At 42.8% G+C, this 23,518-nt stretch overlaps 1 protein-coding gene across 2 annotated transcripts in view; it reads left to right on the forward strand.

Moving 5' to 3' along the window:
- Window positions 1-23,518, forward strand: part of LOC136611485 (organic cation/carnitine transporter 2-like) — a 55,718-nt gene that overhangs the window by 19,709 nt on the left and 12,491 nt on the right. For both annotated transcript variants that reach the window (XR_010790280.1, XM_066591141.1), the window contains exons 2-9: window positions 1,783-1,886; window positions 3,553-3,707; window positions 4,630-4,801; window positions 10,721-10,847; window positions 19,352-19,452; window positions 21,247-21,461; window positions 22,432-22,614; window positions 23,353-23,488. Coding sequence is in view for 1 of the 2 variants with exons in the window: in XM_066591141.1 (XP_066447238.1) it covers window positions 1,783-1,886; window positions 3,553-3,707; window positions 4,630-4,801; window positions 10,721-10,847; window positions 19,352-19,452; window positions 21,247-21,461; window positions 22,432-22,614; window positions 23,353-23,488 (1,193 nt within the window). In the remaining variant the exon portion in view is untranslated. The remainder of the gene's footprint in view (window positions 1-1,782; window positions 1,887-3,552; window positions 3,708-4,629; window positions 4,802-10,720; window positions 10,848-19,351; window positions 19,453-21,246; window positions 21,462-22,431; window positions 22,615-23,352; window positions 23,489-23,518) is intronic.

Raw genomic sequence — 23,518 nt, forward strand, 5'->3', positions numbered from 1 at the left:
ACCGCTCAGCCTGCAAAGTCAAAGTAAAGCACTAAGACTCGACCTGTGTAGGTTATTGGTCAAAAAACGTGACTAAAATAGTCAGTCCTGTTAGTTGTGTGTCATGTATAAAATAGAATTGACACGCATTTAGGCGTTAACCAGCGTTACCCTACGCGTTTCACCCACTTGGTGGGTTCCTCAGCGGTATCAATACGCTATACCAGTAGTGTACTGGGTTGTGGCTAGCACAATTGTTTTGACGAGAATTCAGGGGTGTCTGGAAGAATAGAGCCAGACAACTCAGACTCGAATATACAGCTGTCTGGAAGTGGCTCTAAGACCAGAGCCAGTTAATTGTATGATCGTCTTCACAGACAAACTGTGTCTAAGACATAAGCAAACAGGAGTAGACTGATCGTGATAGTTATCAGATTACTCTCAGAATATGGTCTAGTCTCAAACAGATAAATTAGCCCGGGATGATAAGCCTGGGGCTAATATAGCCGTTACGGGGTAAGATAACTACCTGGGACACTATGGTGCTGTGCGGGTTATTATAGGTAGATTCTAGCTGCAGTAAACTTCTAGATAAAGCAAAACTCTGCATCTAACGATTTAGGCACAGATATAGCCATAAAGGGTTAAATGGTTTTAAAGATACCCAGATGCTGTGCAGGTTATACTAGGTAGTTTCTATCTGCAGTAGTCTTTTGAATAAACTAAACCCTACATCTAAAGTCCCAGGAAAAATTGAAATCAAAATAAATAAATGAAAAAAACCGGCAGCATGTCAGTCCTTGACTTTGCGGGCTGAGCGGTACCGGTCGACTCTAACCCGATTGGTCTCCATCTATGTGTGGCAAATGCTCTCATTATCGTCTTATACGATTTATTAATTGTTTGTTTTGTTTTTCTCTTTTCCTTATTTTAGTTATTTCTAATAAAAGTTACTTTTTAATATTATTAGCTTTACGGTCCATACAGTTAAGATTCTGCATGTGGGAGTGCGCAGCAGGATCCGGCTCTGACCGCAGTTAACGAACCTGCGTACCTTATTTTCCTGTATGACAAGCACTTGCTGTCAGTCATGCGCAGTACAGATTCTTAAAAAAAAAATTGTATTTCCCGTGCCGTCACTAGGCGATGGCGCAGGTACCGGTAGCCTATCCACATTTTCAAATGGGTCACAGGTCGGACGGCTTCCATTGATTTCAACGGAAGCCATCTGTGTGGATCCCGATGAAAAAAAGAACATGCTGCAATTTAAAATTTGCTCATGGAAATCGGGTGTGTGTGACAATCGTGGATTCCGCAATAGAAATCCAATCGTGTGAGACTGGCCTACAGAACAGAACGGATCACCGAATGAGTCCCGTGTATTCATGAGTGGAGCCCCCTACAGTGACTGACAAACTATATAGGCCAATACACAACGACCAGCCATAATTGCTGCTGAGAGGGCGTATGATTCGTTCTATTCATTAATCTCAATATTTGTATGCCCCTTTTTGGCTAATTGAAGAGCATGTCTGACCCCATACCTTATTGCCCTTACATAGGTCGACGTAGTCCGATGGCAGATTAGTATACAGTAGCTGCTTCATCACAGACACTATGTTGAACCGCACTGTAGTGCGCAATGATGTGTGATGAGCCTCCAGCATCCCGTTAGACACGTCCTGCAGAATTTGTCTTATTCTATTGTAAACCAAGTAATAAAGCCTAAATGTATAATGTATCATTAGTGACCTGAATGCTGTTCCTGTTTCCTGAAGCCTTTTTGTTTATGTCTTCCTCCAGTGGGACCTCGTCTGCGATAATGACTGGAAAGTCCCATTAACCTCCTCGCTCTTCTTCTTGGGGGTGCTCATTGGCTCGTTTCTGTCAGGACAGTTGTCAGACAGGTAAATCGCTGCTCCTTGAAGGCGCTATGACTTCTAATTGAAGGTTACTCTAACGATGAATATCTTAATGGTTCCTTGGATGTCTCACAATTTATCCTTGATGATTATTCACATTTTTGGTAAATCTTGACTATTCAAAACTAGTCGATGAAAATGAACATCACCCCCTCACACTCAGCCAGATGTCTCTTGTCGGAATTAGCTACTTAAAGAATTAAATGCAGGTGGAGCAAGACACTGCTGATTGCAAGAACAAAGCAGCTGTTTGCATATACAAAACAGCTGCTTTGTTCTCGCAGTTATCAGCGGTGTCCCGCTGAGCTGATAGCTCCGAGGAACAGCAGGAGCACTGACAGCTCCTTTGTTCTCGGAGCTTTCAGCTGGTATCCTGCTGGGAAGTCCCAGGAATGGGTCCTGTAAAGGGGAGAAGCTGTCTGCAGCACAGAACTGCTTCTCCTTATACAGAGTCGCAAAGACAGAAGAGGACAGTGCAGGCACAGCTGGAGTGCCCTTTTTCAATCATGAGGGGTTTTGTACCAAAAAATGTACACAATAAAAAAAATTAAAATTAATTTAAATTAAGAAGTGTAGATGTTCTTTAAGTATTGAGTGACGGCTGCATTCCACAAGATTATGCAACTCAATGGACTCCTTTTGGACTGCAGCTTAATAGTTAAAATAAAGTTGTACTGCAAAAAGTCTCGCTAAACCTTTTAGCTTCTCTCCCTCCCCATATTAAAATAGCAGGCTGAATGGATGTGTTTATGGGATTGACAACTATTACAGGTAATGGTGAGAGCAGGGATTGCCAGACCTCAGGCTATGGTCCCACATACTGACTGCTGCATGGCTGCTGTGTGCCTGCAGCAGCAATGTGACCAAGAACTCACATGGTGATGCAGGTCTTCACAGCTTGCTAATTAAAGGGCTTCTCTGAGACTCTTACTATTGATGACCTATCTTTTTAGTAGGTCATCAATAGTTTATCAGTGGGAGTCCGCAGCTTGCGATCCTTGACGATCAGCTGACCGCCCAGCCCACTGTTAGTGCAAGCAGCGCTGGAAGCAGATAGCAGCGTGAAGATTTCACCAGCCCTGGTTGGTACTTCAGGCACACTGTAGATTGATTCCAATGGCAGCTGTGCCTGCAGTACCAACCTGGGCCACTGTAGTACAGACAGCGTTCTCTACTCCCAGTACTTTCTGCACTTACAGTGGGTTGGGAGACCAGCTGATTAGTGAGGATCCTGACTGGCAGACCCACCTCCCGCCAGTCAACTATTAATGACCTGTCCGGAGAATAAATTGCCCACAGTAAAAGCCCTGGACAATCTCTTGAAATGTTTACTAGCTGTATCCTTTAATAGTCATGCAGTTTGCCTAAAACTGGGCTGCCATTAACAATGAACAGCTTGTTAACAATTCGTTAGTAAGCCATGCGGACCTGCATCACTAGCGGGGTTCTCCGTGACCCAGCTTTGCAATGATCGCTTCGTGAGACCATACTTTCAATATGGAAAAAAAATACGAGTTACACTCGCATCGTTATAAATAAGGGACAACATTTTTAAAGGTGTATTCCCGTAATTAGAGGTACGTCTCAGTATTTGACATTGTGGAGTAAATAGAGATTCGCACAAACTAACATTTGTCCTTACAATTCCCAGGTTCGGCAGAAAGAAGGTCCTGTTTGCTACAATGGCTGTGCAGACGGGATTCAGCATAGTGCAAGTTTTCTCTGTCAACTGGGAAATGTTTGCCGTGTTGTTCCTGATTGTTGGGATAGGCCAGATCTCCAATTACGTGGCAGCATTCATACTTGGTAAGATGCTTGTTATTCGCAGAGCCATGTGATAGGATTATGGCGCTCATATTATTTAACTATATTGTGTGCGCCAACTTTATCCTCCCCCAACAAGACTGGTTTTACAGGGTGTGTCGAAACTCGTTTCGGAACCCCCTAATGCAAAACCATCATTTTTAATGGGTAAAATAGCGCTGCGTGCAAATTAATGAACACCTTGGTGGAACCCAGTGGACCAGACTAGTAGGCAATGGGGTCTGCGGCCACTGAAACAGTAGAGATGGCAACGCAGATGTGAACACAGCCTTGACTAGGATATTCCATTCCTCATTAGTACCAAAAGGACTGAGCCAATCGCCCATACTTGGCAATGTTTCATTGACAATCCTCACCAGGTGGAGAACATACGGTTTACTTCACAAGCCAGTTATACCCTCCATGGGCCAGCTGCAGTAAGACCTTCTACAGATATTAGTAGATTTCTTTGTGATTTGCGCGTCCATTTTTCAGCAATCTTCTCCTGCGCTGTAGCTTGGTGGCGTTCCCTTTCCTTATGGGTGACCTCCGGCCACCCTTGATGTTTGGAGCAAGACTATGGGAACATGTAATACCTGTAAATCTTGTTGTGTCTGAATTTCTTATGTAGGGACTAATGTTGAAGCATGACCTATTCAAACCCACAGGTGCCAAGGGCAGCCTCTGTTGTGTGGGTGGTAGTGCCAACAGGGAATAAGCGTCCTGTTCTACACAGTGGGCACTCATAGTCTGTAGGTTCTGGACTAGGAGGATGCTAAAAGTCCAGCTAAATCAGAGTTTAACAATTTGGCTGGCATTTTGCTTTTAATATATTGTGTACAATGAACTGTGTTGTCTGTGACCAAATAGTTAACCTCGAATATAACCATCCACTGAGTGTAACTTTTTATCTTCTGTTAATTAGGAGCGGAGATTCTGGGCAAGTCCGTGCGCATCATATTCTCTACGCTGGGGGTGTGTATTTTCTATGCGGTTGGATACATGTTGCTGCCGCTGATTGCGTTTTTGATCAGAGACTGGCGCTCGCTGCTGATGTCTCTCACCGTTCCTGGCTTGTTCTGTATCCCTCTCTGGTGGTAAGTGCTGACTTCACTCTTATTAGGGGAGTCTTTTATTGAGTACAATTTAAAAAATGGTGGCGTTGCATTAACAACCAGTCTTTCCACTGTCCCTTTTGAAAAATGCAAGCAATGTCTTTTCAGTACCTTTAATCTAATTCCAGCACATCTCCGCCCGTTCTCTTTCCAAAGAGGATGTTCTACCATAGCAACTTATCATCTATCCACAAGACAGGTGATTGGATTGAATGCTGGGATTCCCACTGATTACAAGAACTGGGTTCCCAAGCGTCCTGCTGCTCCATCCATTGCTGTGGGACCGCCAAGTACAGCGCTCATGGTTGTAGAACATATTTGAGAGAATTTCAGCATTTTAAATACCGGTAGCTCGAGATCATAGGTGACTAGTAGAGATGAGCGAGCGTACTCGGAAAAGCACTACTCGCTCGAGTAATTTGCTTTATCCGAGTATCGCTGTGCTCGGGTCTGAAGATTCGGGTGCCGCTGCGGCTGACAGGTGAGTCGCAGCGGGGAGCAGGGGAGAGCGGGCGGGAGAGAGGGAGAGAAAGATCTCCCCTCCGTTCCTCCCCACTCTCCCCTGCAGCTCCCCGCTCCGTGCCGGCACCCGAATCTTCAGGGACGAGCACAGCGATACTCGGATAAAGCAAATTACTCGAGCGAGTAGTGCTGTTCCGAGTACGCTCGCTCATCTCTAGTGACTAGCCATCGGCTGAAGGCGCCAGCTTTGGCTGCACTTGTTGATAGTCTAGTCCAGTGGTTCTCAACCTATTTCAGCCCAACGCCCCCTTTAGGTATTGGGATAGTGGCCAGCGCCCCCCAAGCCTTACTAGTTCAAACCCAGTCAAAGTTTACCTTGTTTACAAAGTTAGAAGTACAAATTAAAATACTGAATACGTTTTTTGGAAAGTTTTGATAGTGTTTAGCAGATTAGAACTAGTCACTGGGGCAGAAGAAGTCTATAGTAAATTAAAGTAGAAGCCCTTCACAGTTATAGACAACCGAAAACAATATTTTATTGATTCTCATTAAAATAGGGCTGACAAAGACAGACACCAAAGAACGAAAAAATACAACATAATCCTCGGCACTGTTTTGGTATTGATGAAGATTTCTTGCTCACAAATTATATAGTATGTCAATCCTTGTTGGATTGGAGTGAGCGTTCATGAGACTGAATAGTGTGTCGATTTTTCTCAAAACAATATTGGATGGCTCACTTGGTCTGATTTATCAGACAATATACGTAGAAATCGTTAATCATCAATGCCTAATATAGGAGCATCTAAGATCTTCATTCACGTAAGCTAGCAGCAATGCTTCATTGTCTCTAACCGTTGACTCCTCAATTGGCATTACAATTTCTGTGTTCTTTAACACGTCGAAAAGCGTTCCTTCTACATCAGCAGCCATCTTGTCAATTCTTCTTGAAACCGTGTCATTACTCAAAGGAATTTATTTTCACCATGGCAAACGCGGCAGCCCCAGCATAGTACTGACAATCTCCTTAACTGTGGATAACATAAGTGTTTCCCCAATAGTATGTGATTTGCCACATTGCGCTATTAACAGACTTTTTAGGAAGCAACGAGGCCTTTTTCAGCATTGAGAGCAAATTTTCCAAATAGCTTGCCTACAGTGCTGCGGTTCTCAAACTTTGCCTTTAAACCTTGTAAAAATGAAATAGGCTCACCCACTTTGTCTGAATGCATTTTTGCAAGGTGATCGCTCAGTCTTGAAGGCTTCATAGCTTCATTCGAAAATGCCTTTTCACCAATGAGGCACAAGAGAAGCTGTCCATTTTTAGGAGAAGAGATGAATCCGAATTTGAAGTATTTATTTGAATATTGATGGCATTTATTCTTCTCAGCCATTTGTTATAAAGTATGCTTCAAGAATGGACTGCTTATGTGGCTCTATCATATAATGATGTATGACTTTTATAACTCCATGACCCTGCTACAGATCAATTACACTGGACAACCCAAGACCAACCTAACCCGCTGTATTCCATAACGCCGCTGATTGGCTGGAACTTTCAGTTGTGTGGGTCTCTGGGAGTTGTAGTTTATATCACAGTTCTGAAAAGACACTTGGCATCCACTAAGACTACAACTCCCAGAGACCCACACAAGTGAAAGTTTAAAGCGGTTCAGCCAATCAGCGGCATTATGGAATACAGTGGGTTAGATTGTGCTCTAGGTTATCCAGTGTTATGAAGTGTGATTGATCTGTAGCGGTTTCATGGAGTCATAAAAGTCATACATTATATGATAGAGACGTGCAGACTGCACACAACTTCCATTGCATGTGGAAATAATTGCCTCGGTTTTGGATTTCACCGATTGTTTTCAAATGGATTATCAACGAAAACTGAGGTATTACTACAAATTTTTAGAAAAAATGTAGTTACTAGACTAAATAAATCAACAAAGCAAACACAGAACGCCCCCCCTGCCGCCCCCCTTTTTCATTCCACCTCCCTTTTGAGAAGTAAAAAACGCCCCCCAGGGGGCAATAATGCCCACGTTGAGAACCGCCGGTCCAGTCAACCTTGTTGGCTCTTTCAAAAGAGAAATCGTCCAGTGGTCACATTGGCTGTATAAGTCACTGAGAAAGACTGAATGAGCGCTGGTCAAACCGGACGATTAGTGAACGAGCCAACGATGATTCTTAGTCCTGCATAAAATGAACGACGGATGAGAAGTAAGCGATTTATCATTCAGTCATCGGCTCGTGTTTAGACTGAAGCATTATCATTTACTTTCGCTCCTTTGAACGATAATCGTTCCGTGTAAAAGGGCCTAAAGTGTCCTTTGTTATGTGCACTACAGGTTGTCTGCTTGTTCAGCAGTAAGGATCCCTCACGTGGGACTACTCTGCACGCATGGCTAGCTGGCTTTTAATCATCTTCCAAATGCTGATAGCACACCTTGTACTCCAGGGGTTAAACAGTGATGTATTGTCACCAGAAGCATGTTCTCCTTTGCCCCCATCTGTGTAGTCTGTCGCATTAGATGTGCTACTTTCTGAATTGTGTGCACATATTTTGCCTTTGTGGCTGAGACATAAGAGATTAATGCTTTTTCTTTCCACAAGGGGGCGCTGTAGATTTTGTAAATAGCTCTGTTCCCTATTACAGATTTAGAACTTCTATATAATTAATTGTAGGGTATGACCGATGTCTATGGTGATTTTACATTGTGGAAAACAATCTGTTCACATAGAAATACCTACAGTTGTAATAACCTCATTCAATCCCCATTATAAATCAGATTTATTTGCCAAATGTGCAAAAAAACAATCGAACAAGTACAATTTAAATGGCTCAACACAACTAATATAACAAGCGCTTTCTGTGAGTTCAACACAAAATGCCACTTTTGATGACTATTGCCGTCTCAGAATTATTCCAACACCTTCAGGACAAGCAGATTTAGTACTTTGTAGAACACATTTTTACCTTAAAGGGGTTGTCTCACGCCGAAACGGTTTTTTTTTTTTTGCATAGGCCCCCCGTTCGGCGCAGGACAACCCCAAGGGATGTGTTAAAAAAAAAAAAATTTATTACTTACCCGAATCCCCGTTCTGCGACGTCTTCCTTCTTCCTACTTCTTCCTTCACCAAGATGGCCGTCGGGATCTTCACCCACGATGCACCGCGGGTCTTCTCCCATGGTGCACCGTGGGCTCTGTGCGGTCCATTGCCGATTCCAGCCTCCTGATTGGCTGGAATCGGCACACGTGACGGGGCGGAGCTACGATGACCAGCTCTCCGGCACGAGCGGCTCCATTCACCAGGAAGAAGACCGCACAGCGCAAGCGCGTCTAAAAAAGCAAGCAGACATCAGAATTAGACGGATCCATGGCGACGGGGACGCTAGCAACGGAGCAGGTAAGTGAATAACTTCTGTATGGCTCATATTTAATGCACGATGTATATTACAAAGTGCATTAATATGGCCATACAGAAGTGTATAACCCCACTTGCTGCCGCGAGACAACCCCTTTAACCTGCTGCAAATGTGATGCATAGTCCGACTCCGGCTTCTTACAGCGTTCCTGAGGAATCTTACCCCACCCTTTATGGGTAATAGCCTCCAGTTCACTGATATTGGGTTGGCATACTGCATCCGCCTTCCTCACATCCCACCAAAGAGTTTCTATGAAATATATGGCGCTGTGCCCGGTATGCAGGGAAGAGGCTTTGCTCTCACCCGACCACCGCAGCCACCTCGGACAGCTGATCACAGAGGTCCAACTGGCCGAACTGATCAAATATTGATGACACCTGTGCTGAGGATAGGTTATCAATATCTTAAAGAGACTCTGTCACCATCTTTTTGCATCCCTTTGAAGGCAGCATAATGTAGCGCCTGTCACACTGTGATAGTCTGCTGTATGGATCTGTGCAGTAGTTTTGGAGAATATTACATTTTATCAGTAGCAGCAAATGCATAGAGAACGACTTGAAGTAGTCCTGGATATTCATGTGTGGCTATCCTGCAGCTCCTGCATATGCCGGACTAGTTCTGTGTCTGGCTGCTACTAATTAAAGGCAGGTTTCTTCAAAACTACTGCAAAGATACACACAGCAGACATATCAGTGTGACAGGCACTGCTCTCAGTGAGGACTCCAAAGCATGACGACAGATTGCTTTTAAGGTCCTCTTACACGGGCCAATTATCAGGCCTGAAAGTTCCTCTGAATGCTCGTTCACCCAGTGATCAGCCAATGAGCAAACAAGTGAACACTGGTTCGTCTGCTGCTTGTTCAAACCTAATAATGCTTGCTGATTGGTGGTAGATCTCTCCAGGGAATGAACAATTGAATCAGTCATCATTTGTCCCTGTAAGCTTATTTTTGGCGCGTGCAAAAGAAAATGAAACAAGTGCCAATCATCATGTGTCAATTGGCACTCGTTAGATTAGGCTGAGGATTAAAAGGACTGTTAGGTACCCCTTTAGAGTACTTCATATGTATTAAAAATGGTGGGGATTTTCCATTGGAGAAAATCTTTGTAATTTCCGCGCCAAAAAAACATAATCTTTGTGAAGTGGTGAAGTCTGCTGTGGATCAGCACCAAAATCCACACCAGTGCTGCAGATGTTAATGCAGTTTATGACACACATTTTAGTGCGAATTTTCCAATGCAGAAAATTCCCACCTTTTCCAGAACTTGTGATTGTACCTTTTTAAAGCGATTGTCTTATTTACCAAAGGGGTTCACCAGTGTGTAAGCATAATAAAGAGCTTATACTCGCCTCTCCCCACGGCCGGCTCATCCCCCACCCGCGGCTCTGGTCTCTGCTGTCCTGTTTGTTTACAGACTGCAGTCAGCCTTTGATGTCACGTAAACCTGCAGCTGCAGCCAATGACAGCTCAGCAATGATCTCCGATCTCTGTCATTGGCTGCAGCAACTTGTTTGAAGACGGGTCAGGCTGACTGCAGCCTGCAAAAATGAAGTCATCAGGAAGACCAAAGCTGGCAGGGAAGAGATGAGTATGAGCTCTGAGCTCTTTATTATTATCTCAGGAAACTCCTTAAGTTTGAAGCCAACCAGATGAATATCTAAAAGGGGCTCTCACTATAATCACGGAGCTGTCAGACCAGACATGACTGCCCTTAACTCCAGTATCCCTCCTCCAGCCCAAAGTAGTCACGAGGACCCAGAAAGCTGAAATCGGGGACATTTCTTGCAAGGACTTTGTTTTGTCTGTGAGAAAAATTCACTGTTGATCACTTTTTTCCTTCTTATCACATGCAGACATTCAGTGGCTCCGTGATTAGCACTGTTGCCTTGCAGCACTGGGGTCCTGGATAAAGCTTTATGTTCTTCCCGTTTTTTTGTGGCTTTCCTTATATTCATGCAGTGACTAAATTTAATTATTATTAATAATATAACTGTCTTATTGCAGGATCATCCCCGAGTCTCCTAGATGGCTGCTATCACAGGGCAGGATCAGCGAAGCTGAAGACATCATCAGGAGAGCTGCCAAGAAAAATGGCATAACACCACCTGAGATAATATTCAGTCTTCCAGAGGTAAGCCTTCCTCAGATCGGAATGCAATGTGGAATTGGCAGTGAACAAACAAAATTCACAGAAAATTCTTACCATGTGCCGCCTGATTTCCACTTGTGACTGGAACTGACTCTAGACATTAGATATTATTGGCAGGTGGGTGGGTATTAGTTTAATGCCATGAGCCTTAAAAGAGGTATTCCAACCAAAAACATTTATTACCTAGGTAGATGGTTGAGAAATGCTCGATATGTGGGGGATGATCGGTAAATAAATGTTGAAAGTTTATTTATTAGAATACATGTAATCATGTACTTTTTATATATACATCATATGCTGAGGGTACGGTACAAATAGAGTGCATCCATTGAAAGAGGTGGTTAAAGATTGTTGCTTCTGGAGGGAAAATAGTGACAAAAAGGATTGTATGTTGTATAGACCCTTCTGCACCGATCTCTGCTTTAGCCACATAATTGGCTCCTTTTGGGCATTGTGGACAGCCGGGGTTACTCGCCTCTTCGACTGCTGACCTTTCCGTCAGGAATGGGCACCTCACGTGTACAAACACTCCAAAGATGGGAACTTCTTTAAATCTGGCGCCTGCCAGTTTTATTCCACATTGCAGCAAACATGAAAGATGTAACAGAAAACTTGTACAGTACATAATGTCCAGGGTCACTAACCTCGACTGGGGCATCTGGAGAGCGTCCTCCTCTATCAGAAAGGTAATGGGCCCAAACCGGTTCCGGACTGGACATCAGGCTCCCAGTCCTGATGGCTCCTCTACAGCCTTTCTGGCTAGCAGCTAGCTTTCTTTCCCCTGAGTGTGGCTGGAACTGATTTTTTTATCTCACCTCCTGTCACACCCAAAGGTGTTGTCTCTCTCTGCAGGTATCAGAATGCCTATCTATCACCCTTTGCAGGCCATTCTATACACGGCACTTCTACAGCATATATAATGTTCTACTGGTGTTAGGGACTTGAGTGTAGACCCACTGTGCTAACCAACCAGCCTGGCTTTTGGACTAGACCTGGTGTTGCTGGTAGCTGACCCCAGTTGCAAGGAAAACTCAGACAGGGAATCTGGCCTTTAGCAAATTGGGAAGATTGGAAGACCCGCGCCTACAAGCAGGGTAGTCTTCCTGACAAGAATGGCCCTGCGCTGGAACCTCAGGCATAACTATCCCTGATAGGACACAGGGATGAAAAACTGAATATAGGGTACAGGGTACACAGAACTGGACTGACTTACCACAGAGACGGGAACGATGCACAGACTGGAAGGAAATGGATAAACACACACAGGCTTAAGCACAAGGCAAAGAGCATATAGAATAAACAGATACAGAAACAGAATAAAACAGACAAAACAGTCCTGAGATAGGCTAGCTAGATATGCTGAGTGTCTGAGACAAACACACATCAATACTGAGGCAAAGATGGAGGATCCCCAGCTCCCTTAAATAGGAAGGTGATAGCAATTTAGGCCGCAGCTGTGCTGTGAACACTGAGCAGGGTTAACTAGTGTAGTACTGATAGAAGGTGGAAGAAACAAGTACATTTATGCAGAAGGAGCAGAGTAACGCCCAAGTTCGCCTGAAACAGCAAGAAGGCAGCAGACACGGGTAGCAGACCTAACAACTGGGTTCAGGAATGGACTTCAACCACTGGTGAGACCCAGGTATTACCCGTTTCTGGCCATTGAGGTCACAGTAGCAAAATGTTGAGTGGAGAAACATTGCTCTATGGTATTTTCTGAACTTTCTTGTACAGTGGCTCCTTGACATACGAGTTTAATCCGTTCCGAGACGGAGCTCTTAAGGCAAAAAACTTGTGTGTCAAAGCACTTTTCCCCATTAAAATGCATTAATGAATTCCAATGCATTTTAATGGGGAAACTAACTACAAGAGAAAAAAAAAAAATCAATACTAACCTACCGCCAGATTCGTTGTGTTCTATATATGCGCTCAATGGGGCAGGTGGCAGCATCGCCAACCCCATTGAGAACATATACTAAAGATCCTTCTCCTCTGCCACAGCTGTAACAGCTGTGTAAGAGGAGAACGATGTTCGCCCATTGAATTCAATGGAGCCGGCAATACAGCAATCAGAGGCAGCTCTCAGCTGTCATTCAATAGCTGAGAGCTGCCTCTAATTGGTCCCTGCGCTCAGCCAATCAGAGGCAGCACTCATGAGAGCTGCCTCTCATTGGCTGAGGGCTGTGACCAATCAGAGGCAGCCCATTCAGCAGGCGGGGATTTTAAATCCCCAGCTGCTGAATACTACTCAGAGCAGTTCAGGAGAACTGCCGGCCGGACGCGGCTGAACTCCGGCTGCAGGAAAAAGGTGAGTATACTTTTTTTTGTTTTTTGTTTTTTTTTTTTACACATTTTAGGATGGTTTTCAGGGAAGGGCTTATTTTTTTAAGCCCTTCCCGAAAATTCATCCCGCGCTCGCCGGCAGCCTATTGCTTTCAATGGAGCTGGCTGTATTGCCGGCCCCATTGAATTCAATGGGCGAACATCGTTCTCCTCTGCCACAGCTGTGGCAGAGGATAGCGGGCAGCGCTGGACCGTTTCGCCGAAAACGCTGCTAGCTGCAGCTTTTTCGGCGAATCGTCGGCCCCGGTCACGCAATTTGCGGATGCGCTTCCGTCATGCGATCTGCAAATCGCGCAAAAAAATGCCCGTGTGACCGAGGCCTTAGATTGTGAGCCCCCTGTGGAAGGATGCTGCAGAGGGGGTCTCTCTATCTTTGTACAGAGCTGTGGAATATGTTGCCACTAAATAAAGGATCAAACAGTTGATCACATAACCACTTTTAAAATTGCATCGTAATCTTGCTTTCAGGCTCAAGTTGGATTAATTATTAATTTCTTTTCAAAAATACTATCTCTAGTGCACAAATAATAAATAGCACATTAGGCCTCCTTCATACAGAGGTTTTGCAGTGTTTTTAAACAGCTATTAAAAAAAAATGTAAACATTTTTCTGGTGTTTTTTAAGTCCTATAGAAAAGTCTATGGCAAAAATACAAAAAACCCACCACACTAAAAGACCACCGTGTTTAAAAAAAAAAACAACTCAGCAAACCTAAAAATACTAACAAAGTGCCACAGTCAGAAATGCTGACACACCCTAAAACTTCATGCAAATAGATCGGTATGTTTGACTGCTGCTCCATTCACTTCTATGGGATGGAGGGAAATAGCCAAGTGCATCGATTTCTGTCCATCCCATAAAAGTGAATGGAGCCGTGATGGGATGTGTGCACTGCTGATCCATTCACATAGTGTATTTGGGTGTGCCGACCTCGGGGTCCCTTAGCGATCAGACATTTATTTCCTATTCTCCGGATAATAGGTTATGTCATGTGTAAAATATTGAGGAAAAATGTTAATTACCGGGAAATGGGAAGTAAAATTACTCCATAATGTTCATAATAATCATATTACGCTTGCTTTTTATGACAGTTTAGATACATTTAGTATCAATTAATAACATTTATAACATAATTTAAATGCAAGACGGAAGTAAAATAAAACCTTCTTCGGTCACTGCTAGTAATAAAACACCAGTAAATTACAGTAACTTGAACATAAGAACAAACAGGTGATAAAACATTGTGCATAGATATAATGACTGAACTGCAAAAAAGTATATCTGAATTCTGTTTTAGTGCACAAAGGCAAAACTCCAGACAGTCGGTGATCTAGTTATCAGTTATTTAAGCTTGGAACACTTTTTTACAAAGTTTTGCTTTGTTTTCAAAGAAGGCATCCCTTCCCGATTACACAGCTGTGTTGGTATAAAGCCATCTCTGTCAGCCCAACCACACACTGATTCACCTCCCTATGTAACCCATTGGACTGCTCTCTCACAGCTTTGAGTGTGCAGTGAATATGGAGGAAGCTCCAGGGGGGCAACTTTCAATGCTTCAACTTGGGCCAAAGACTTGTTTGCTGTGAGAACTGGTTCAGGGATGGTCTCTGCCTCCCAATCAATGAGAGCTTTGAGGTTGCAAGCATTGACGTTTATCGTTTCGGGAACTACAAAAGAACCTTGTTCACTTGCAGCCCTATCTGCGATTATTGTGTCAACTGCAAACACTTTCCGTCTTGTATCATCAGAACAGAGAAGAGCGACGAGTACATTCTCAGGATAAGCCCACCAGGATCCATTTTTTAGGTAGGGCTTTGAGGCATCCTTGACCCTCGCATCTTGCTTCTGCCAAAGTTGAAATAACTTTATTAGATACTAAGGTCCATGCTTGATCTCATGTTTCACCTTAATCACATGGGAAGGTAAACTTGTGTTACCCAGGTTGCAAGCGGATTCAAGACCTCCGTATCCTCAGGTCTAAGATCATGCTTGCTCATATAGAGCAGCATGCCCCTCATGCCACAAGTAAGCCACCTACTGTGTGACCGTTGGCCACGTATAAGAGCTGCTACTTAAAGGAGATGTCCCGAGGCAGCAAGTGGGGTTATACACTTCTGTATGGCCATAATAATGCACTTTGTAATATACATAGTGCATTAATTATGAGCCATACAGAAGTTATAAAAAGTTTTTTACTTACCTGCTCCGTTGCTGGCGTCCTGGTCTCCATGGTGCCGACTAATTTTTGGCCTCCGATGGCCAAATTAGCCGCGCTTGCGCAGTCCGGGTCTTCTGCTGTTCTCTATGGGGCTCCGTGTAGCTCCGTGTAGCTCCGCCCCGTCACGTGCCGATTCCAGCCAATCAGGAGGCTGGAATCGGCAGTGGACCGCACAGAAGAGCTGCGGTCCACGGAGGAAGAGGCCATCTTCAGCGGTGAGTAGAGAAGTCACCGGAGCGCCGGGATTCAGGTAAGCGCTGTGCGGGTGGTTTTTTTAACCCCTGCATCGGGGTTGTCTCGCGCCGAACGGGGGGGGGGTTTAAAAAAAAAAAAACCCGTTTCGGCGCGGGACATCTCCTTTAAGGATCGAGCTTGATGTTCACTATTGCATGAAGAACCTTTCATGCTACTATGCTGTCAGTGCTCATTTAGCTAGCAATATTCTCGCTGACATCAACAACAAGTTTCAGAAATGGAATTGGCTCAAATTCAGTCTTTCTATTTAGAGTCTCAACTTTGGAAAAGAGTCTACCAACTCTACCACACAAGCCTTGATCTGAAGAGGTTGGTCCATCAAGCTTTGCACAATATGATGGAATAGCAGTTTATTGATGTGAAGCCAGCAGAAAGACCTAAAAAGTCTTTGTTTGAGGAGTTCTTCAACACAGTGAAGCATGCCACCTTCCCAGCCAGACAAATCATTAGTGATATCACGGACAGTTAGTTTGAGGCTAAGATCTATACCTCTGTCCTTTTAACCAGTCGGATAATCCAGTTGCACACTGTTTGGCCAGTTTTGCTGTTTTTGTTTTGGGCTCTGGTGTATGAGTAAGATGCCGACCTTTAGGCTCTTCCGTAAAGGTCATATGACTTTCCTTGATGGTGCGTTTCATGAAGGTGCCTGTGGTCTCATCATGCATTAGAATTAAAGTGTTATCCTTCCTGCTATCAACAGAAATGTCAGGGGTGTTACTTTTTGCAGCATTGGAATTCTCCTCTGCTCTCGAGTACTTCATAGCACGCTCTTTGGCACGAAACATCTTCTTGGTATCACATATGATGAGTTTCTTGTCTTCACCTAGATTGCCTGCACACAGGCACAGGAATAATCACCGATAATAGCAAATTTTATGACGAAAATAGTCGACCTTTAGGAAAAACGCTGAATTTTAAGTAAATTGTGTTTTCCTGGTAGCAAAAATTGCTTCCCCCCCAAAAAAAATTTTTTTTTACACCCAATCAACATACATAAGAAAAGGGATGCATTGAATCCAAAATTAAGCATGCATGTGCATGACATACCCTACTGGATAAGGGATAAAGTACTATGATGAGAAAGCCCCTTTAACTCCTTCATGATGAAGGGTCATTGATGCTCCTGTGTCCAGGTCACATTCAGCAGTGACCTATCTGTATGAGGGCTTGTTTGTTTAATGGTACCATTTGTTGTATCATACAATATATTGGAAAACTTAAAAAAATTAAAAGAGGGCCAAATAGGGGGATAAAAGGCAGTTACACCTTGCAGGGCTTTGTTTTTATGCCAATCACAGTGCAATAAAAATGTATTCTGTCAGTATGATTACACGAATACTAAATTTACAATGCAATTAGAAAGTCTTCACACCCTTTCACTTTTTATTTTACATTGTGTTATGTTGTGGCCTTGTGAAATTAAAAAAAGGTTTTCCCACATCATTCTGCACTCGGTACCCCATAATCACAAAGTGAAAACAGAATGTTAGACTTTTTTTTTTATACATTTTTGAAAAATGAAAAGCTGACATTTGCATTGACATAAGTGTTCACACCCTGTACTCAGTACTCAGTTGAAGCACCATTGGCAGCATTTCAGCATCTTGTCTTCTTGGGTATGATGCCACTAGGTTTATACATCTGGATTTGGGGATTTTCTGGCATTCTTCTCTACAGATCATCTCAAGCTCTCTTAGGATGGATGGGGACGTCTGTGGATGCCATTTTCAGGTCTCTCCAGAGGTTTTGATTAGTTTCAAGTCAGGGCTCTGGCTGGACCACTCAAGGACATCCACAGAGTTGTCCCTAAACCCCTCCTGTGTTGTCTTGGCTGTGTGCTTAGGGTCATTGTCTTGTCTCTAGGGCTCAGCCTAAGTAACCATTGGGTTATTCGTCACCTCTCATACCAAAGCTCTTCTCCCCTGATTGTTCAGTTTGGTGGGTTAGCCAGATCTAGGAAAAGTTCTGGTTGTTCCAAACTTCTTCCATTAAAGAATTAGGGAGGCCACTGTGCTCTTGGGATCTTTCAATGCAGTAGATTTTTTTTTTTTATTGTAGTCTTCTTCAGATCTGTGCCTCCACACAATCCAGTCTCAGAGCTCGACAGGCAGTTCTTTTTTCCTTGTGTCTTGGCTTTGGCTCTGATATGCATTGTGAGCTGGGAGACCTTATATAGACAGGGATGTGTTTCTTAAACTTATGTCCAGTCAGCTGAATTTACCACAGATGGACTCCTATCAAGGGGCAGAAACATCTCAAAGATGATCGGAAGAAATGGGAGAGACCTAAATTTCCAATATCCTACCACAGGGTCTAAATACTTATGACAATGCAAAATGTTAGACATTGTACTTTTTAAAAAAAAATTAAAAGCTAACATTTTGTTTTCACTTTGTCATTATTGAGTGCAGAATAAAGGGGCAATACTGATGATTTATTTTATTTTTTTGTAATTTGCACAAGGCCACAACATAACAAAATGTAAGTATAGTGAAAAAGTCTAAAGACTTTCCAAACACATTGCATCTTGTTCGCAGTCTGGCTTTGTTCTTGTCACTATACTTTGCGGATATTTTTAGTCTCCTTGCTGCTTAGTCTCAGCTAAATTTCAAGCGTCATAACAAAAGTCTTTAAATACTTAACTCCGTACACAATGTCAGGAATCTTTGGAAACTAACATTCTATTTTCACTTTGTGATTATGGGGTACCGGGTGCAGAATGATGGGGGAGAAAGCTTGAATTTGCACAGGGCCACAACATAACAAAATGTTAAAACTAATTAAAAGGTCTGAAGAATTTCCAAGTATATTGTATATACTTTTGAAAAAATTGCTTTGTGTGGCCATGTTTTGACCCCATACCTTTTTTTTTCTCCATCGTTAGGTCTGTGTGCAGTGTTGCTTTTTTGCTCGAGAAGCTGTAGTTTTTTATTAGTACCATTTTGGGGTACATATGACTTTTTGATCACTTTTTATTTAATTCTTCTTGGAGATGGAGTGACCAAATAGTGCTGCGGGGCAGGCTGTTAAGCTCATACAGGAATGTCTAGATTAAATACAGTTGTATAGACAGTGCATCTTGGCTGTGAGAAGTATTGGGTCTTTCAGCCTCTGGATGTATGTTTCCATTTACTGATGGCAAACAAATTTTGAAATACTCAAGTGTAATAGAAATTCACTAAATCTTTCATGTTTTAATAAATATTAATTTAAAGGGAATCCGTCTGGATCTTTTTGCAGCCCTCACTGAGAGCACCATATAGGAGTACCCGTCACACTGATTACAGTGATCTGTCTTCTGTTTGTATCCGTGCAGTAGTTTTGGAGAAACTTTCATTTTATTAGTAGCAGCCAGACACAGAACTAGTCCTGCATATTCATGAGCTGCTAGTTGGCCACACCTACCTCACACCCAGCCAATGATTGGCAGCTCTCTAACTATGCCCATTTAAGGGGCAGACTACAGTGAATCAGCAGCTGGAGGGCAGGGTGGGTGTACCTAGCCTGGGGCTCATGAATATCCAGGACTATATTTAAGGACTTCTTTAACCATGCTGTGCTTTTATTTAAAGGGACTATAGTACATTACATAACTATTTACTGTAGACTTCGTGATCAGTCATAAACTATGTAGTTAATTGTTTTGGGATTTTTCTCATTGTTGTCATAGTTGCAGCACCTGAAGGACCAGTCTCACAAGGCCTATACATTTCTTGACCTACTGAAAACTAGAAATATCCGTATTGTCACATTCCTCTCTATTTTACTCTGGTAAGTGAAAGCATTAATTTAGGCCAACAATAGCTGAAGATTTAAAGGGTAATTCCCATCTCGTAAAGTGATGGCATATAGCTACTATAGGATTGCCATCACTTTACAGTCAGTGGGGATCTGACCTCTGGGACCACCATCGATCTTGTGTTGATGTGCAGGGCAGCAGTGCTGAATTAGTCCTTTGGCCCCTTCATTCTCAGGATCCGCAGAGATTCCAGAGAAGTCAGACCCCACCACTCATAAAATGACATGTGGCTTTAAAAGATGGGAATACCTCTTTAAAATGCACCTCCACTTATAATAATAATCTTTATTTGTGTAGCTCCAACCTATTCCGCAGCGCTTGGACGGTACTTTAACAGCACTGTAGTTTACATAAAACATTAAGAATTTCATTATCAGATATTTCTGCTGTTACATTTATTAATGGAATTGCTGGCTTTTGCAGCAGGACAATAAGCATAGAGGTTGTATTTAAGTCTTACTCCTTGCCTAGCAGGGAAGACTGTTTTGATCAAAATGTCCATCAGATCCCAGGAAACAATTTCACAAAAAGTCTCTCTATGCAAAGTTTACTTAAAGGGGTTCTGACATCAAAAAAAAAAAATTGTACTCACCTTGCCTGGCCTGGCCCGATCGCCAGGCATGTCCCCTCCAGCCGGCATCTTCTTCTGTGCCTTTAAAGCAGAGCAGGAGCGGTCAAAAAGACCGCTTCCTGCTCTGGTCCGTCCGTCAGGCACTTCCGAGGTCAACGGACGGACCGCCACAGCAAGCACGTCACAAGCAGTGCTTGCTGTGGGCGGCCCGTCCATCCGGCTGAACTCCGGAGTGCTGCGCATGCGCAGTGGAGACGCAGCCCGTCCTGACTCCTGTCAGACGGCACCTCTCCACTGCGCATGCGCGCGATCCCGGAGCGGCGCGGCTTGTGCAGACAGAAGAAGAGGAGCAGCGCCTGCCGGGAGATGACCCCCCGATGTCAACAACAACAAAAGAACAGGTAAGTGTTATCTTTTTATGCTTTAGCAGCCATTAAACCGTGGGTTCCCTGGGTCCATTAGGCACACCAGGGAACAATGGCTGCTAAAGCATAAAAGCATTATTCATGTCAGAACCCCTTTAACCCCTTCATGCTGAAGTATTGCAGTATATTGTACAAGCAAGCAAACAGTTGCAAGTCCAAGTTCCCTAGGGTGACTAATAAAAATTGGAAAAATAAGTTTGATAACTTTTTTCAAGTTGCATATAAAAATATATAGCGTCACTATATCTGTAAAATCCCAAACTCTTAAAATATTGCACTACTTATTATCGGACAGTGAAAGCCATTTAAAAAATAAATAAAGAGTTCCAGAATTTCATTTTTTTTCCTTTTTTTTAAACCACACTGCCTCTAAAAAGTGATCAAAAAGTTGCATGCACCGCATAATAGTACTAGTAGAAACTATAATACTTCCTGCAAAAAAACAAGCCCTCACATAGCACTATCAACAAAAAATTAAAGTTATAACCTCACAGTGTGGGAACAGAAACAATTCCGTTAAACAAAAAAAAGTTGTTTGTTTTTTGTTTTTTTTGTTTTTTTTTAAATAGTGAAACAAAAACCTTTTAAATTTGGTATCGCTGTAATGGTACTGATCTGCAGGATCCCATATTGGCCCCATTTAAGTAAAGTAATATTCAGTAACTTGAATAAAGTCGAGGCATTGCTTTTATTTGCTAACTCCTCCTCCTGGACTTCTTGCAGCAATTTACAAGTCGAAGCTAAAAACTACATGTGTCTTATTTCTGCAGGATGATAATATCTGTAGGATACTTTGGCTTGTCGCTTAATACTCCCAATTTACACGGTGACCCATATGTGAACTGCTTTCTGTCAGCCATCATTGAAGTCCCTGCTTATGTCATAGCCTGGCTGCTGCTCCGAAACTTCTCCAGAAGATACTCTACATGCAGCACGTTGTTCCTTGGTGGAGTTGTCCTTCTCTTCATACAGCTCGTGCCTCAACGTAAGAGCTTGTTACTTCTTATCTTGTCATTTTTGTTTTGTCTACACCTGTGCCATTAAAGTGCAATGTCAGTACTAACTACTCTATTAGGTCATTTTAGCACTCCTTGTAATACTTTTACCAATGGTGATCATTTTGATTGGTAACTTCAAGGGGTATTGCCACCTTAGACATGCATGGCATGTGCCGCACCCATCATCTCCAGAAAGAGGGTTTATGCACCCCGCCTAGGTGAGGTGGCCACAACATTCAGATGGATAATGGGTAAAGAGATAACCATGTATGTATGTCCTCAGCTTTCCTCTCCATTTCTCCATTCTCTTCTATGGCAGTCAGAGAAACATTTTAGCACGCTGCTTGGTTCCCAGGGACGTAAGTGGAGAGCGACAGGAATATACATGGCCACCTCTTTATCCATTATCCACCTGGATGTGGTGGCGAACGAACTGGGGGGTTGGGGATTCTGTTCTGAAGATGGGTGTGGATAATAGATGCAGGATATGCCATACATGTCTAAGATGGGCATACCCTTGAAGCTGTCCATACATATGACTCCTTATAAATATGCACCCCGGGATATATCTATGTTTACTTCAATAAACAAGAGTTAATGTCAGATATTTCTGCCTATTCCGCCATTCCAAAACTCAGCCAACCTTAGTCCTAACATAACATTAATCTGTTTTCCCAGAATGAATGAATAATCCTTATTCTGCTGCTTTAAGACCACTCTGTACACATTATTGCATTACAGAAGCCCACGTCAGTGGTTAACTAATTCCATGTGTTGTCATTGATGTGATTATTTGTTCTCAGCTCCCTGGCCCCAGAATAATCTGGAGACATTTAGAGTAAGGCTGGGTTGGGTCTTTATAGACCTCCAAATTTATTAGAAGTCATTCGATATGGATGCCATATGTTCTTGATCTTGCTGAACTAGCGGGAACGTGTTCTATCTGTCTTCTTCCAGATCTGAATATCTTGTCTATCCTGCTGGTCATGCTTGGGAAGTTTGGAATCACATCTGCGTTCTCCATGGTTTATGTGTACACTGCTGAGCTGTACCCAACTGTCGTCAGAAACATGGGGGTCGGAGCCAGTTCTATGGCTTCCAGATTAGGCAGCATCTTATCCCCGTATTTTGTTTACCTCGGTAAGTTCTGTCTAAATGTTTCTATGGCAAGAATTTGGGATATGTAATTGGTTATTTAATAAATCAAGCAAATCCTAGACAAAAAATGTGACTTTTATTAGCAGCAAAAATTGCAGAAGTTGTAAGTAGTTTCACTGAATGTGACATACGCTACGAGTACTTTCATAATTTTTGTTTCACTCCTGTTCCCAAAGCAATCCCAATTAAAATTTGCACCAAGGAGAGATTGCATTTACCCGTTTTACATACCTAATTTCCCCCCAAAAATTGAACATACACTTTTTTGGCATATTCAAGGTCAAAGTTTACATGATATGACCTTGAAATGGAGAATGTAATGTTTTATTATAAAACAACATTTTATGAACCGTGTGCTCCATTTGCTTCAAAACAAGCCAAAGATGAAAGTTCTACCTTAATTAGAAGCAAAGTTATGATTTTTTTGTTGACTTGGTAAACATAGAATTTTATTTTTTTTCTCATGTTTTCCTTCCTGCTGTATGACTAGCGTTTATCACGGAGGGCTATAGTTTTACATCTGTAAGTTACTTTATGTCCTCTACCATCCTACCAAATGTCTTGAAAAGCTGGGACGGCAGAGTTGAAAATGTCCTTTCTTTGTGATGCTTTGGCATGGAATGACCCCCCTGATTCTTGTAGATCCAAAGTCTAATTCTGTAAATGGGTATCATTTAGAGAACTTGCCATGTGTATAGTTATCATTTCTTCCTTTGCTAGGTGCCTATGACAAACACTTGCCTTTTGTCCTCATGGGCAGTCTCACAGTTCTCGTGGGGATTTTCACCTTGTTTCTCCCAGAAACGTATAATATGCCTTTACCAGACACCATTGAAGAGATGTTGAGAATAAAAGGGTGAGTGACTGTTTTGTCTTCTTTCTTATA

This window comes from Eleutherodactylus coqui, chromosome 2 (genome assembly GCF_035609145.1).
Source record: "Eleutherodactylus coqui strain aEleCoq1 chromosome 2, aEleCoq1.hap1, whole genome shotgun sequence".
Lineage (NCBI taxonomy): Eukaryota > Metazoa > Chordata > Amphibia > Anura > Eleutherodactylidae > Eleutherodactylus > Eleutherodactylus coqui.